Source organism: Theropithecus gelada, unplaced genomic scaffold (assembly GCF_003255815.1).
Source record: "Theropithecus gelada isolate Dixy unplaced genomic scaffold, Tgel_1.0 HiC_scaffold_15875, whole genome shotgun sequence".
NCBI classification, from domain to species: Eukaryota; Metazoa; Chordata; class Mammalia; order Primates; family Cercopithecidae; genus Theropithecus; species Theropithecus gelada.
This window is the reverse complement of record NW_020257631.1, coordinates 670,579-689,097: the sequence shown is the minus strand read 5'-3', so window position 1 is coordinate 689,097 and position 18,519 is coordinate 670,579. Positions and strand designations below refer to the sequence as shown.

The 18,519-nt window shown below is 35.9% G+C and overlaps 1 protein-coding gene across 2 annotated transcripts in view; it reads right to left on the bottom strand.

The window, feature by feature from the left end:
- Positions 1–945: 945 nt before the first annotated feature.
- The window catches only part of LOC112617063 (glycerol-3-phosphate dehydrogenase, mitochondrial), a 247,956-nt gene continuing 230,382 nt past the window's right edge, over positions 946–18,519 (bottom strand). For both annotated transcript variants that reach the window (XM_025373795.1, XM_025373794.1), the window contains 8 exons: positions 18,340–18,474; positions 17,755–17,930; positions 17,075–17,206; positions 15,994–16,152; positions 8,272–8,384; positions 8,105–8,183; positions 7,465–7,563; positions 946–4,479 (listed from right to left, as the gene is read on the bottom strand). In XM_025373795.1, coding sequence (XP_025229580.1) covers positions 4,354–4,479; positions 7,465–7,563; positions 8,105–8,183; positions 8,272–8,384; positions 15,994–16,152; positions 17,075–17,206; positions 17,755–17,930; positions 18,340–18,474 — 1,019 coding nt within the window. In that variant the 3' untranslated portion in view covers positions 946–4,353. The remainder of the gene's footprint in view (positions 4,480–7,464; positions 7,564–8,104; positions 8,184–8,271; positions 8,385–15,993; positions 16,153–17,074; positions 17,207–17,754; positions 17,931–18,339; positions 18,475–18,519) is intronic.

The window sequence follows — 18,519 nt, the reverse complement described above, 5'->3', positions numbered from 1 at the left end:
TATAAAGATACCTATTACTTTTTGCAAAGAGCCCAGGACCCACAGGACTACCTCTGGTATCATCAAGGCTCAAATATATCATGTTCTGTGCCAATATTTCACAAGTTGGGCAGCTAATTAGAGACCTAAAATACAAAACACATGCACAAAAAGCTCATCATCTCTGCCTCCTATACAGAATTTGTTTCACTATGAGGGTGCCAGATCAATTTAAAACTTTTGTTGCTTCCTTCCATCATAAGTCAAATGTCATCAGGTGAAATCTGACACCAGGGACAGTACAATGTTGACAAAGATAGTAAAATATTGATGCTAGTATCATATTTTTTGATGACCATAAATTTTATATAATTGTGAGCAATATTTTGATAAACTGTATGTTTAAAAATTTTAAAGCACTATCAGATTTGATAAGCTAGATCAATAAAAAATGTTTTAAGCTGCCACGTATTTTTTTCTAGGCACTGAACAAACAGTTAATTGTTCCAAGTCTGTCTAGGAGCCATTGCTTTGGGGTATTCTATATAATTTTAAAGAACCTTCAGAAGCTCACACATACCTTTGGGCATGCAGAACCAGGAGGCAGCACATCTAAACCACAAATGGAGAATATACTCCATATATGCATGTAAATTAAACCCTATAAAATAACACGGGCATTATAAAATTTGTGTTAAAACTGATAACAGCTTTACTGATTTACTGACAATGAAAATATATAGCATTTTTTTTCTGTCAGAGCATTTATCAACACTTGGCAACCCTGCACTAACTTGACATGTAAGATGATCAAAATGGATTATGTAATCTTTCCCATTCATTTCTATTGATTTTAGTTATGATAAAATTCATCAGTGTGCCTGGGAACGCTTAGGCTGAAAGGCTCTGGTAGATTAAAAAAAATAAATAAATAAGGAAAGGAAAAGAAAAAAGAATTCAACTGAGTTGTAATAGGATGAATGTAATTGTAGAATAGGATTGCACAAATATAGAAGTCATGCCCTAAAGGCTACAGCAACAAATTAATACAAATAATTCTGGCAGTCTTATAAAATTACATCTATCTCTGTAGATATTTCACTTTGTGCCATCAAAAATACAGTTTGTAAAAATATTTTCAAACTTTTTAAAAACTTCAACAGTAATCAAAGTTATCTGACTGCAAGTGACATCAAAATGCTAGCAAATGGACAATTTTAATCAGTTTTATTGATTCATGCTTCCAGTTCTTATTCAGTTAAAAACAAGGCACATTAAATACATCCTCTTATTGCTCTATAAATGCATGCAGCTCATTCTGTATATCAAAAGTAATAAATAATGGCCATAAAACACCAAGACAGTTATAAAAATGACAACCCAGCCTCAAACATAGTATTTAACAGTCCAATCTAGAACAATAACCGAACACAATACATAAAAGTGCCACATATGAAAACATGCAGTGTGTATATCCACTCTAGTACTGAGCTTACACTTGCTATTCTTTAAAAACATAGTAGGGCTTTTTCACTCCTTAAAAAAGGCTGACATGATGCAAACATTGCAAGTTATAGCATCATTGACTTTAATATTACATTCATATGCCAAAAATCTTTACAGATACATAAGAGAAAAATAACATCAATGATGACTCTTACAGTATATTTAGTAAAAGTGAGAATGAGTTTTTTTGTTGTACAAAAGAGGAAGCTACATATTTTCAAACAGACAAAGCAAAGCCAGAAACTGAAGCAGAACAGAGAGCATGCATTTAATAGCAGAAATCCTAAAGTTACACTCAGTATAAATTGATTGAAAGCAAGAATATTGCAAACAGCATGATGGATATGAGGCAGACAACCTTGGCTTAACAAATAATCCAGCATTATCATTATTGTTATGACTGTGGTGGGGGCTATTTAAAGGAGTATCCAACTCTCCAGCACAGATGGGGGTTCCTTCACCTGAATCCCCTCAAAGGCTCTTGAAATAAATCACTTGATAATAAAAGGCAATCCCTGCATACCCACCACGACCCCAACAGAATCAACTGATGTCAAGTTTATATGCAAAGGAAAAAAATTCTTTTGTGCTTGGAATGAATTTTAAAGAAGCTTATTCCTCCCTATTTCTTGTCTCCCTTTCTTAAATCAGGTAAAGAAGCTGTACAGGTTTAATTAAGAACTTATACAAAATGCTGGGGTGCTTTGTTCACAGTAACGGCTTGAAATCAGTTCATTTCCAAATTGAGTCTATGGGATTGGTGAAGGACTCTATGTTTTAGAAATCAGCAGATTTAAAGTAAAAGCAGAGATGCTCAGAAGAAGAAAAGTGTGCTTTTCTTTGTCCTTAAAGGAACTTCATTTATAGCAAAGCATGCACAAACAAGGCCTGTTTAACACACACAGATCTGACCCGGCCCTACTGTAATGGAATCAGGGAGGGTACAAGTCATCGTTATCTTGATCTAACTGGAAAGAGAAAGAGAGAAAAACAGAGAGAGAGAGTACAAATGTACCATATTGTGAATATCATCTGGGATATTTTAAAGGACAATTCATCTACCTATTAAGTGTCACTGGGTTCTAAACAATGAAATTTGTTATCCAGTTAGAAAACAAACACTAAGTTGTAAAGCCACAAGCTTTCATTTGCTTTAAAAAAATGAAAAAGCCAGTGTAAAAATTCACACTTTGAAAGAAGAAAGTTCACAGTGATACCTGGGAGCATCACTTGCTCTGTTTTAGGTTTTCCCTTAGGAAGTGGCAAGCATCTAAAACTTCATTTAAAAACAAAATGAGCTAAGATGCTGTCTTTCTTTGCAGTTTCTGTTTGTTTCAGAGGTGGTGGGTGGGTGCGTAGGTGAGTGAACCTCCAGTGTTTACATTGTGACATACAGGCTCAGAATCCACTTGAATAAGGCATAAAGCTACTCTGCAGTATTGACATAAATAAAAATAACAGCACAAAAGTGTTTTATGTGCCAGTTTAAAAAATAACTAAGACTTCAAGTCTGTGCAATAAAAACCTGCCGCGAAATGACGTGTTACATCTCCTATTAGATACAGAATCTGATGTTAAAAAAACAACAAAAAAGTAAGTAGGTAACTTGACAAGAGGAAGTACGATTAATAAATATTCAGATAACTAGTTAAAATGCCACCAAAATATAGCAAGAGCATCCCAAACTGCATTACTTGTTAAATTCAATACACACTGACTTTTGCTTTGGACTGTGTGTGTGTCAGGATGGGGGGTGGTGATTATTTTTCCATTTTTGTTTTTGGTTTACTGAGAATAGTTCCATGGAGTACAGAAGGGGAAAGACTTTAAGCAACCACGTTGACCTTGGAAACTGGTTTTGTGCCTTATTTTACATATAATTAAAGTTAACTAAAGTCTATTCTATCCTCCTACACTATGTTTGCAAGTACCCCCAAAAAAGATGGTAAGCTAGATTTGAAAATACTACATGCTTCAAAATTTAGGCTTCGGAATTGAATCTTTTGTTATATGTGAATATATAAAAACACATTTTTAACTTTTAAATGTATTACTACTGTAATAATTAGATAAATTTGGTCTCATTCCATTACATCCAAATTGCCACTTAAATGCTGGTTTTAAAGTAAGAAGAGCAAGGATCTTCCTGGCAACTGTATTAGTCAAAGAAAACCAGCAGTGACTGAAGAAAAAAATGAACTGCTGAGACGAAACTATCACTGTAACTCCCAGCAAATGTCAATGCTATCCTTATCTTCTACCTGTGATTCTGGAAGCTTTCAGAGTTTCTCTTTGGGACTTGCTCCTATAACCAGATCTACACTTTTCCTTCCCTCTCCAGTTAGCCAGTCATGCTCTACATATAAAAATGTGGAACAGTGTTTGCATGAGGAAGGTAGGACAAGCTGGAGGAAGATGGAGCTGAGAAATCTCCAGAAACACTATCATTTCAATAGGTAATTCTTTTTAATAACACAAGCTGTCTATATGCATGTCACAAAATTTCTCCAGCTTTTTTCAATTTTTGCCCAAATGTTCTGTTTTTAGAACTCATTTAGAATAAAGGAATAAACAAACAGTGAATGTGTCACATCTAACAGGTCACAAAATAGATGCAAAACTAATGTGCATTGAAAATGAGAAAAAGAATAAAATACACTTAAAAGCTAGACTGAATGGCAAATACAAATAAAGTACAGCAAATAAAGCTGGCAAATACACCAATACCCTAAAGTTTTGGAATGTTTTCTAGTGTTAAAAAAGGCAGCTATCCACATTCATTATTTGAGGGTGGTTTCAGTCATCTCTGGTTGTTACATGGTGATTTGTCGTTCCTATGTTTGTTGGCTGTGGATTTACTGCCCAGACTCACAATCCTCCACAACTACGGTCCACTGGAATTGGAACTCTTCTGTCGAGGTTCTCTTCTGCAGTTTTCATTAGTATAGCAAGCCGGCTTCCAGATACCCTTCCTTTTTGAATAGCACTCATCAGCTTAAAGAGAAAATATGCAACAGATTCAGAACGCAGGCCAGCTTACTCTCTTCTTCATGGCATTATAATCGTTAGCATTACAGCAGACAGAGGTAATTAAGTGCTCCATCAAAAACCTTAACAAGTACTACAGCTCAGATAAGAAAAGTCTAATTTTTAAACATTTCCAAAAGAGGGGAAGAAGCAGGTATTTCACCACTGCTGCAAAAACTACATCCATCTAGTAAATTAGCCTGCCTCTAAAAGCAAATCTTAATGCATCTTTTTGTCTTTTAATGTGCTTAAGGCACTTTTATTATTATTATTTTTTTTTAGCAACTTCAAATATTGGATCTTTAATTCCATTTAAAATCTTAAAAAGGAATCTCAGGGATTGAACAAAGACAAACCATGACCTATATTTATCTACCCTTTTTTTAATGTTACTGTACTTGACAACTTCAAGTCCCCTAAATCCAAATTCCTTAAAGACTTTTTAACGTAATTTACATTTAATTCCTTGAAAATGGACCCAGAGATCTACCTTAAGAATTAAAAGCACTCCACAGCCCAGATTTTAGCTAATTCATTTTTATCCAATGGATAAAATCAGAATTAGTCTTGAAATTACATGCAGGCAGCGGGCAAAGGCCTTTAATCTGGAAGGCACTTTGCAATTATGAGCATAGGGATTTTTTTCCTTTTCAAGTTTGATGTGGTTTCAACTATTTGCTTTTCTTGATCTTACTTCCCTAATCTTTTTTATTTATTTTAAAAAGATTTAGCTATTCGTCATATGTATATACACACATGCACACATATATATACACACATTATATATATATGATGTATCTATGTATGTATGTAAATTCTCAAAATAATTTTAGGTTTATAGCTTTTAGCCTATAGATACACGTTGCTTAAAAAGAGCTCTGAATAAGAGTCAGAGACATCTGCTAAGGGGCTGGATCAGAATTTCATGACCTTATTAAAAGCTGTTTCACAAGCTATTGCTTATTAGAGATGGACTCCTACATGCAAAAGTGTCATTAAAACCCAGACTTAGAAATAAAGTCATATAACCACGAGATATCTATAGTGATCCTTCTGTGAAGATTATTAAAAATCGTATCTATATTCAAAAAATATATTTAATGGGATAAACATGGGCTCTTAGTCTGCAGAAGAGCAAAATGTTAAAAAAAAAAAAACTCAAAAAAACCCTCCAAATATACTTTACATCTGAGGAATGGTGTAACATAAGGAATGCTGACATCTAAAGACAGAACAATTTATTGTTTATTGCTTTGTCTCTGATTTCAGGAAGACCTGCGAAGTTTATCAGAGCTAACACAACTGACAAAGCCAGAGGTTTTCTAAGCCATACACAGTGTATGATGTGCCAACTTCTGAAAACTCAAAGTTTTCTTTAAACACTACATGTATCTAGAAACCATATTACAAGAAAAAAATAACATTTGGGTGTGAATATATTTCATGAGGAATATGGTCAGCATTTTAAAGTTGAAAATTATACTGTGTATTTGTTCTTAGTAGAAGCAAGAATAGTCCCTTTCATTTGGAATTGGACAAAAAATATTCAATTATTTAAAAAAAAAAAAACTCTACAAGAAAACCTGCAGATAGTTTAAATTATCTCCTGCTTTTAACTCAACCGCATTCAAGGAAATTACTTAAAACCTAAACCACATAGCATATTCATAAAATCAGATTCTTATTGTTTCTAAAGTGCCATGTCTTTCAACCCTAAATTCTGCTGTTTATTTACAACACATATGAAATGAAGCACAGGCCATTTCTTTGAAGAAAAGTTTTCTAACATTGTGAGGGCAACAATAAAATATTCTCCGGAAAAACTACACAAAAAATGCATTAAATGGTGCTTTAATTCCCAAGCATAAATTTTAAATTCAATTTAAAATGTGTATTTAGTTAAACAGTAAGCTAAAGAACCAAACATTCTTTTTTGTAATGCTGGACACAACCTGTGAAAATTTTCTGCATTTAGATTCAACAATGCTCTTATCTGCAGCTCATCTCCAGAGAGACAATTACCATTTCCTTTGCCTTGATCTTGTTTGTTTAACTTGACACAGTGAAGAAAGGGCTGACATTGACCAAAATCCCCAGCATTAATTTATTTCATGTTCAGCATTCATCATTGCCATGGTGCAAGCAAGACCTGGCATTCATTTGAAATACCTGCCCAAGAAGCACTACAGAAAAAAACCTAGCTGCTTGGAAACCCAATACATTCTTCATATGATCAGAGTCATATGGACAGCTAGAAATAATGTATGGGTTTGTTGAAATTTCTTTTAAGAAACAATATGTGGCATCCAGTTTGAAGTTAAAGTAACAAAATTTATTTCCTGCATGACTACAAAGATGAAACAACAGAGCCTTGAATAAATTAACAATTGGAAATGGAAATATTTAAATTATATGGTCTCGACCCCAAAGTACAAGTTTCCTTCCTTATGTTTTTCTAGTTCTTTATAATGCCAGAATCTAATCACTAACTTCTCAAATGAATATGATTCATTAGTGAATGGAACCATACTTTTTAAAAATTTTCTACATAAAAGACTAGAAATCTTGTGTTGCCTCTTATGAAGTAGAGGAAAAGAAAAAGTAAGTAAAAGAAAAGTAAGTAAAAGAAAAAGGTCCAGCGGTGATACGCCACGGCGTATGTCTTTAAAAAGCATGCTTCATATTCAACCCTTTATGATAAATAACTTGGATTTAATCTAAATTGCCCAACATAACGGAATGTTTCTTATACAATAAAAGGAAAAGAACATGCACCACAGTTCAGCCTTACACTTGAGGGCAGACATATCAACCTCTGCTGGCTTCGAGCTTTCTTCTTCAGAATAATCTGACAATTGTGTGGACTTAAATATCCATTCTTGAACAGGCATTTACGATCATGACAAACAAAAGATAAAAGCAAATATCCTTGTTTCTTTCACCACAACTTACCTGCAAAAATTCATTGAGTTCAACCTGTCCATTTTTATTCAAATCGACTTCATTTAGAATTTCATGGAGTGTATTTTCATCCATTTGGACATTGATACTCTAAGTAAAAGAAAAGCACAGAATGATAGTTTGATTAAAAATTATGCATATTCTTTGGCTGGGCAAGGTGGCTCACGCCTGTAATCCCAGCACTTTGGGACGCCAAGGCGGGCAGCTCAGTTGAGGTCAGGAGTTCGAGACCAGCCTGGCCAACATGGTGAAACCCCATCTCTGCAAAAAGTATTTTAAAAATTAGCCAGGCATGGTGGCACGCACTTGTAGTCCCAGCTACTCTGGAGGCTGAGGCAGGAGAACCGCTTGAACCCAGGAAGAGGAAGTTACAGTGAGCTGAGATCGTGCAACACACAGCACTCCAGCCTGGGCAACAGAGTGAGACTCTGTCTCAAAACCTGGGCAACAGAGTGAGACTCTGTCTCAAAACAAAAAGAAAAAAAATTATGCATATGCTTTTACTAACATTACTAATCTTTTAAAAATTATAATAAAAATATTACTTGTAGAAAACACTAGATGAGAAAAACATCTAATATCTTTACATTCTTCTAGTATCAGAGGCTGACATCGAACCAAAGAAAATTACCTCTAATACACGCTGAACATCAACAATGGTAATAAAGCCTTTCTTGTCTGCATCAAACTTATGAAATCTCTTCTTATACCTGGAACACAAGATTAAATAATGGAAAAATATACTTACATAGGCCAACAAAAAAAAGAGAGAAAAAGATAGACACTTATTGTAAGTACCTGTCAATGTCTGAAGGCAGTAGGCTAATTTCAGAGCGATCCGTTAACTGTTCTGATCGAGATTTATAGCCCATTTCATAATATAGAAACTTCCTGGCTGTTTCAAGTTGCTCCTAAAACAGAGATACACACAAAGTTCAAAGATACGTGGAAAGCATTACTGATTTTTCTTCCTTTACTGTTGATCTTCATAAAATGAAGTTGATCCTCACTTATCTAACCAGCACAATTTTTTTATTTCTTCCAGTTTCATTGAAGTATAATTTATATTGAATAAAATGTACCTGCTACCATGATTAAGATCTACAGCATCTCCATCACTCTAAAACTTTCCTCATGTCCATTTGCAGCTGATCCATTCCCATGATCTCTCGACACAGGCAAACACTGACTGCCTTCTTGTCACCAGAGTTTGCCTTTTCTGGAATTTCTTATAAAAGGTTTCATATAGTACGTAGTCTTCTGTTTGACTGCTTTCACATAGGATAGTAATTCTGAGATTCATTCATGTTGCTGCATGTTTTAATATTTTGTTTTTTTACTGCTGAATATTCTTACACAGAAATTAACCAGCAAAATCTACAGGATCAAATTCTTGTAGTTCAGTGACAAAGAAAGTAATTAAAGGTGAAGATATCTTGGATTTGAACAACTTGGATTTGGACAAACCCAAGATAACTTGGATTTGTCACTATAATGTGACATGAAGTACGAAGGTATATCTCATGAGATTAGCTGTGCTGAGATTTTGCCACTGAGATTCTGATACTTAGGTGAAGTTACAGAGTCATGAGAAGAAATGAGCTATCCTCAAGTTATTCTTCCTGTTTTCAATGTCCCCAGTGTCAATTAATACTAACTGCTGCTGCAAATATTGTCTTTCTTAGTTTTCATCACGTCACTCTCCCATCTAAAAACTTCCGAAATGACTTCATTGTAGCGTATATTGTTCACAAATCTCTTTCCTCATATATATGTTATGTTACACACACACACACACATTCTCCGCCACACATACACTTCTCAACTGTATTGATGTGAGCTGGCCATGTGACTTATTTGGCCAGTGGAACATGAATAGGTATGATATATGCTACTTTTGAGTAAAAGCTTTCATGGTAACTTTATAGGTTTGCTTAGCCTCTTACTCCTGTGCCATAAGAAGGGCACATCTCAGATGAGATCTGAAGCCAATCTAGAATGCGGAGAAGAGCCACAGCAGCTAACATGCAGCCTTCATGTAATGTGAGGGAAGAAGAAATGCTTGCTGCGATGAACCACTCAGAGTTTGAAATTGACTGTTACTGACTATAACCTAGAACAAGTCTTAAATTCCCCAACTTCCTATCAAAGGATCTTGTGAACTCAATGGTTCCCAAATTCTGGTCTGAAGAACAGTGCCAGTGTGAAGTTAAATGAAGAAAATGAAACAATGACACATACACTTGCATGAAATGTGTTTATACGTGTTTGGTTATGTCGGTGATAAGACCCCTTATTGATTTTTCTTGAGGACATAAACTTTTTTTCTGGGACAGTGTCTTGCTCAGTCGCCCAGACTGGAGTGTAGGAGCACAATCATGGCTCACTGCAGCCTCTACCTTGCAGGCTCAATCCTCCCACTTCAGCCTCCCAAGTGGCTGGGATTACAGGCACATGCCACCATGCCTGGCTAATTTTTTATTATTATTATTATTTGTAGAGATGGAGTCTCCCTATGTTGCCTAAGCTGGTCTTGAACTACTGGGCTCAAGTGATTCTCCTGCCTCAGCTTCCCAAAGTGCTGGGATTACAGACATGAAGCACTGTGCCCAGCCATCAGTTGTTTTTTCTGACATGATTCCTTTCCTGCTTTCCTTTGTCTTAGGAAATAAATATTAGAAATATTCTTCCTTCATGTTCTTAAATAACAAAATAAAAAATTATCAATGTGAAATAATTCTCTCAGCTTAAAAAAATAAATTTAAAATGTGTGTGTTTGTGTGTGTGTGTGTATACATGCGTATCTCATACACAAAACTTGTCTGTGAAGTCTCCATCGCCAAGGGCATTTTTTGCTGGCAGATTTTTCACAAGAAAATCCACCAGTTTTCATAAATAAAATTATCTTGCTGTTCCACTGCTTTTACCCAGCATTTTCTACACAACGTGTTCAAAATCCATCTCCTTGGAAATGCCACCTCTGATGCTTCCCTGCAAAAACAATTTCTTTCTCAATTTATGGCCCTTCATTGTGTATGTAATTTATCTATACTCCATCAAGCAAGGAATTATGGAATTTCAAAGCGGGAAGATATTTTTTCATAAACGGTACTCAATGTACTTCCCTTACCCCACATTTCCTTTATAACATTCCAAAAATGGAAGAACAAAGCCTTTGTCTAAACAACTCTAGCACTGGGGAGGTAACTTAATACTGCTGAAAGTTGCTTCCAATTATTAGAAGGTTTTACAGTGAGATTAAATCCACCTCCTTGAAATTCTTCCAGTTTTGGGGGGATTAACAAATCTTTCCCACAGTAGAATGAACCTAATGTGTTTTTTTTTCTGTATCACAGTTTAATAAGTATTTAAAGATAGTATCATGTGCTTTCCTCCTTAAGAGTTTTCTTTTAGTCTAGAACTACTATATAAAACATTATTTCAAATCCCTAGACCATGTTGTATAATTTCTTCCAGACCACAACCGGTTTGTCATATAATACAATTATCAGAACAAAATACAACACTGCAACAGAGATCTGGCAAGTACCTAGAAGGGAGTAACTATCAGCGTCATCAATCTAGATATATGATTTCTATTAATGCAGCTTAAGATTGCAATTGGATTTGGGGGCAGCCATGGTCCACTGTTAACGGCTATGCATTCACAGTTAACTAAAACCATATTTCTTTTTCACATGTGCTATTGTTAAGCCTTGTCAAATCTATCTTGAATGGATGGAGTTGTTTTCCTACCTAATGTAAGGTTTGCCATTTATCTCTATTAAATTATATCTAATGAAATTTCATCCATTGTTTCAATCCATCATCAAACATTCACTCTCCCTCTGGTATCTTGCTATTGGTACATCAAAGATGCATGCCATCAACACTGTAATTTAACCATTTGAATCAAGGTAGACTAGGTCAAGATCTAGGACAAGGTGCTTATGACTTACTACCAGAAACCTCTTCTGAGGCCAACACTGTCATTTAACTGGTTATAAATCTACCAATTTTACAGATATCATATGGGGCTTTCTAAAATGCTTTATAGAATCAAAATTCCCTAATCTAGCCATCTGCTTGCTCTATCTAAAAAGGAAATGAGGACCGTGTGTGATGGCTCATGCCTATGATCCCAGCACTTTGAGAGGCTGAAGCAGGTGGATCACATGAGCCCAGGAGTTTGAGACCAGCCTGGACAGCATGGCAAAACCATGTATCTACAAAAAATATTTTTAAAGTTAGTTGGGCATGGTGGTGCATGCCTGTAGTCCCAGGTACTTGGGAAGCTGAGGTGGGAGAATCACCTGAGCCTGGGAGTTTAAGGCTGTACTGAGCCATGATCACATCGCTGCACTCCAGCCTCGGCAACATAGCAAGACCTTGTCTCAAAAAAAAAAAAGGAGATATCTGAAATGATTTTGCCATTTTGCCTAAATGATTCCTTACTAGCTTCTGTGATCACTATTTCTTGATAAATGCTGATTAAAAAAAAAACTTAAAATGTCACAATCTAGAAAACCATGCAAGATCAATGCCAAGACCATTAGTTTCTAGGTTGCAAACTATATTTTTCTTTCCTCTCATTTTTGAAATTTGGTATTACATTTGCCCATTCTGTCTTCTGGTTCCATTCCCCATTCCTGTTTCCTACAGTAGTTTAAAGTCGAACAGTAAGCTGATCCCAAGCAAGAGAATCTTAACTGCAAATTCTCTGAGTACTCTAAGGTATAATTTTTCTGGACTGGCATAAAACTCATTCAGAGTAGCCTCCTATTTCAATATCTATTCGTTCTTACCAATATTTATATTTTGCTCTTTTCACACATAAAAATAGGGAGAGAAAAGGAAAAAGATATTGATAGTAAATTATAAATTGAATAGTTCTCCTTACTCTCCAGCATTGAAGAATATGATGCCTGTCACCTTAAGCAATGACCTAGATTAGGTCTTACTTGCTTTTGTTTTTTTCTTCAATTTTTAAACATTACATTTGGTGCCCTGAGTATTTTTTCCCCAACACTCAAACAACACCTGACACTACTCATATACATCCACATTATTCCTGATATCACTCCTTCCATTTTTGAGCACTTGGCTTCTATCTGTTTTACATTTGGTATTTATCAGCTTGCTTTAATCAGTCACTCAAAGTCTTCACATGCCTCCCCTTTTTCCTCCTCAATGGAATCAATTTTGAAAAAAAACTGTATTTTTGTGAGACTCTCAGTCTACTTAAATGTCTTCTCTTTATAGTCTCTGAATGAAAAATGAATCTTTTGTCTGAACATGATAAAATCCATTTTGTCAAATTGTATAGGGCAGCATTTCCCAAAATATGTTCTAAGTACTAGCCCCCTTCCTACCCAGTTCTACCAAAAAGTGAGAGTTGGGTCTGTCTCCAAATAAGTTCCTTTTTGGAAACTGAAAACATACATAACCATTTTAAAGGTTCTAATTGCAATTGCACTAAAGGAAGTGCTTTTATTTGTTTAACTCAGAATTTCTCACACTCTTTTGACCATTTAGTCATCTTTTCACATATATTAATTTGTACCCTGCATAACACCATTTGGCAATTTTTTTTCTCTAAATGTTCCTGCCAACTATTCTAACAATCCCCAACTCCCCAAGACATTGCCTTCTTCCTTAATCAGTTCTTCCAAGTTGGTTGGATTTTGGTCTTGAGTAACAGTTTCTCGAAATATTTCTCCAAATTTTGGAAAATATGCATAAATGTCAGAGCTGTACATGTGTTATAACAACCCAATTAGATTTTAAGATCTTAAAACTATGAGCTATTTAGTATTCTCCTAAAATATTTGGGGCAATGTTCAGTATACAAGCCACTCATTAAGTATTGACTGGTAAAAACAAGCACAATTCATCTACAGAGAGTTATTTATCACCTTGTTCCTCTTTCACTTTTGCAGGTTAAATAATCCCAATGCTTTTAACCTTTTCTCAGAAGTCCAACTTTCTAACCTTTTAATTCTTTTTCCCCCTCTCCTTGTTCTCTCTGGACTGTCCATAGCTCTCATTAATACTCCTACATCTCAGATACTGAGTAATAGCTTTAGATCTTTATTTATGTTACTTTGTTAAGGGGGATGGGAGAGTATTTCTGAGCACATAAATCTGTTCATAAAATATGAACTGAAGTTAAATCTAGCTTCCTTGGTAGGGCCAAACACAACCAGTTTACAGAATTTTCTTCCTCCTTCCTACCTCCTACAGCCTGAATTCCTAGCATAAAATATGTTCCTGCATATTCAAATCATTCCAACCATAATTTTTGGAAGAACACATCATCCCCAATCCTTCTATATGGTAAAAGGACTGACAGAAGCACAGGAGTAAGTTTCATTCCTGTGCTGCCTCTGTACAAAGCTTTAGCTAATCAAACTAAAGCTCAAGACTTCAATAGCTATAAACCAGTACAGCTAATGCAGACGCAGCAAGACAGGATCGAGAAAGCTTATGATCTAGGATCAGAATACCTGGTTTCAATCTCTGCTCTACAATTGACTGTTGGTATAAACTCTGAAAAGAGTCTTACTCTGTGAACCTTTCTCAGCTATAAAATGGGGGTTAATTTTATCCCTGTCAGAGACATGATCAGGATTAAGAAACTCCTAAAATCAAACCCTTTTCTCCCACATTTCCCAGGTGACTCTGATATGTAACCATCTTTGGAAATCTATACCAGAATGAGAATACTTTAAAAACAGACCATGTGACCAATGCTTTCCTTGCACTGTCAGCATGTATCATGGATGCCCAATAATGTTCATTCACTCATGCCATGGGAGAACACAGCAATACAATGTCAGTCTATAAACTAGGACACAGGCCCCCACCAGATCCCAAATCTGCTGATGCCTTGATCTTGGATTTCCCAGCCTCTAGAACCATGAGAAATAAATGTTTGTTGTTTAAGCCACCCAGTCTATGGTATTTCTGTTATAGCAGCCCAAATGAACTAAGATATACTTTCTTACCAAAACTCCCTCTTGCATCTTCTTACACCTCATCTAGCCTCATTAGCTATTATTTTCCCTTTTTCCTGGATTCTTCCTTATATCCTATGCTTCTAAACTTTGGTATTCTCCAGTGCTTGGCCTTTGGACTGTTTTCGTTATTTGACTACATTAACTCCCTATATAATCTCACCCAGTCTGATGGCTTAAATATCAACTCAAATTTATATCTCTAGCCCAAGCCTTCCCTTTGAATTTCACACTGACATATCCAATGATCAGGATTTGTATTAATAAACTGAACTCTGAAGTTGTTAAAGAGGGGACACCAGTTTAGGGGAGGGAAGCTATTGCGGTAATCCATGTAACAGACACCGGTAACCTGAATCAGGGTGATGGCAGTTGGATGTGTTGTGTTAAGAAATGGTTGAATTCACTTCAACACAAGTGTTTGTTAAAAAAATTCAAAAATAAAATAATTTTTTAAATGAAAGGGTTGAATTCAAACTGTTATTTAAACAAATATGGTATGATTTGCTGATGGATTTAGGTAGGGTGTAAGAGAATGCATAAAGTATGATACTATTGTTTAGGCTTGAGTAACTGAAGGATAGCTATTTATGACATGGAAGAGTCTACAGGAGTAGTAGTTTTGGGGAGGTAAGAGGAGATCCAAGAGAGGTGGTGTTCCAGAAAGCAAAATATTGTTCAAGAAGGAGGGGGGAATCAATTGTGCCAAATGCTGCTAATTGGCCAAGTAAAACAAGGACTGAAAGTTAACAAATTTATTGAGTAACCTGGAGGTTACTGGTGAGATTGACCACAGCTAATGTAGCAAAGTGGTGGCAAAAGTGCCTAAATGAAATGGATTCAAGAGATCCTGAGGGAAAGGAACAGAGCCCAATGAATATAGGAAGTATTTTATGAATATATAAAAATGATTCATTACCCTCTGCATATCAAAATAGTTGGGTTCATTAAAAAAACATACAGATCTACTTAGCCTAACCCTGTGTGTATGTTTGTGTCCGTGTATATGTATGTGTTGTGCGTGTGTGTGTGTGTGTGTGTGTGTGTGTATGCATCTGAGCATCACCGGCTTTTAAAATTTGGAATATAAATATAAAATCTCAATTGACACAAATGATACGCATTTAGTGCTCAGGCAGAAAAACCACACTTCTTACGAAAGGCACATTAGCAGGAGTGTGCCTCTCACTGATTATGTTCCAAGAGTGTTTTCAATGAAAACTAGAAAAGGTTCCATACTACAATCATTATTATCTTTCTTTTTCAGGAATTATGACCACAAATTTATGAGCATTTTCTACAAAAGATTTTCCATAAACAACTAAATTTTGGTACAAGAGTATCTTTCCATTTTCCTAAGGCCTAACAATATTAAACACTACACACAGAAAAACTGGTAAGAAATCTAAGGTTATCATCAAAAACTATGCTAGCTTCTACTAACAAATTAAGCCATTCCACGTTTACAATAGGAATTGTGGTTTTAAAGACTTCTATATAATACCTGCTTCTTATGATCATCCCAATTCAGTTCCCTGCCCATCAGTTCAACAATCCTGGGTAGGGCTTCCTCTGCTGCCTGGACATTTAGAAAGGCCAGGCGAGTACGACGTGAAATCATATCCACAGCAGTGCAGGCATACTCTTTAATCCCATATTTCACCTGAGTTTGAATTAAAGAAAAATTATTAGTTGACACCCTTCTTTAGAAAATGAGAAATGAAGTTTCACTAAAAAAATAATAAATGTGTGCTTCAGAAAGGTAACATTTTTCTTTATACTCTCTGGTCCTCCAGCAGGCATGAGACAAACAGTGGCACCACACAAGTTTTCCATCTGCCTGCCAAAGGAGGTTTGGAAAATGGCAAAAATTGGACAAGAGTTGATGCCTTTTTCCTGAATAGAACCTGGCATAAACATGCAAATTGCATCACTTCTCATTAACCATCCACAGTCATCATTTACCTCTCTATGCTTATACATAATGTGGATTTTAATTTACATAGCTGACTAGGAAAAGGACGAGTGTCAAAAAGTTATGATCTCACCTCTTCAGTCTGTATAGTTTTTTGTCTTAGAGTAACCAGAATATAGGAACCCTGAATTCAATCAAGAAGTAAATGTTCACTGGACATCGATATTTTAAGGCACAGTGAATTACAAATAAATACAAAGCCTGGTCTCTGATTTCACAAAACTGGAAAGCTTGATGGGAAACAAGACCTACATCTTTGAGAAACTGTCACAACAAGATATGTAGGTAGGACATGAGTGGTGCAAACTTAAAGAGCTGCAAATGCACAAAAGGGACAACTGTGAATTAACACGTTTAGAGATAGTTTGATGGAGAAAAAAGAAATCTATATTTTATATTGTTATTATTACCACTATCAATGTCGCTTCAGAGTTAAGATTAAAATTTTATAAATAAAAGGATCTGTATTGGAAAGACATAGTAGTCATGGTTTTAGCTGACACATGTGCATTAAAACTCAGCTACATATAATTTTCAAAGAAGATGACGAATGAACAGATAAATGGTATCCCATGGCGGACATGAAATTCCTATGTGATCATTCACATACCTCTGCTTCAATATATGGAAATTCTGACACAAGACGTACTCCAACAATAGGCCACCTTTTGCCAGTCACACTTGCCATTTTGGCCACCTCAAAGGCCTTATCACCATAGGTGGCGGCAAGATGCTGTGCCACCTAGAGAAATAAAGCTGCGTTAGGCAGGCACTTTGAATATCAATACCTTCTAGGCACAAAGCAAAAAGCACACATGCTTATCTTGTCAGTTTTCTTACAGCCTGTAACTAATAGCTCTCGGAGAGTATTAGATTTTGATTTTGTGGGAGGAAACCACTTGGGCTTCGAATGCTTAGGCCAGCACTAACTCTCTTACACATGCATCACTGTATCAATGACTGATGAAGCTTCAGCCTCATTTTGCTCCTGATATCACTTCTGAAGAACAGCCTTCTTCGTGCCTGAGACAGAATTTGGGATGTCCTATACACTAGAAACAAACCAAATAAACTCCACGTTTTAATAAAACACATTTCATAAAGTGTACATTGCTTGTTGGGCAAGTAAAGCAAAGTGAGATCATCTTTTTTTCCTTCCACAGTAGACTGGCAGAAATGTATTCAGCAAAAGGAAATGTCAATCAGGGAGATCTGATTGCTGCCAGTTCTGTTACTGGCAACAGTGAGAGATTAGGTAAAGAGTAAGATGATGTGGCAATGCACACTCACCTCACTTTCAAGTCCATAATCCTGGACAAGCCTAATGTAGAGTGTGGGGCTCCAATCTTTACCCCCTTGAAGGAAAAGCCCAACTGTTCTACTTGGTCCTGCTTTTAAATTATGAGTTTTGATAGCAGCATTTATGGTATCTTCTGCCATAGACCGATAAGTTGTCCACTTTCCACCTACAAAGAAATTGACAGACAATTCATCAGGTTGCCACCACTTATTTTTCTTATAATTAACCATTTATCAACTTATCAATAACAAAATTTTCCTGTTGTTTGTAACAAACATGGGATTGTGTAAAACTTTACTCAGAATAAAAAAAAAAAAATGCTTGTTCAATAAAGTTAAAAGAGATTCTGGCAGGACAATTTAAGTCAAATTTGTATCTAAAGCACATCCAAATTACAAGACAGAAAGCCAGGTGTTGTGACTCATGCCTGTAATCCCAACACTTTGGGAGGCTGAGATGGGAGAATCACCTTAGCCCAGGAGTTCAAGACCCTCCTGGGCATCATGGTGAGACCCTGTCCCTATAACAAAAAAAAAAAAAAAAAGAAAAGAAAATAACAAGGTAGTACCTCATACCTGCTATAGTAATAAGGCCACTCTCACTGATATCAACAACGTGATTTCGGGAGATAGACTGGGTATCTGCAGATTTGGGGTCTGTAACAAGAGGACGGATACCACTCCATGCTGCCAGGACGTCCCCTCTTCTCACTGGTAGGAATCAATGCCAAGCATTATGAACATCGCTCAAAAATA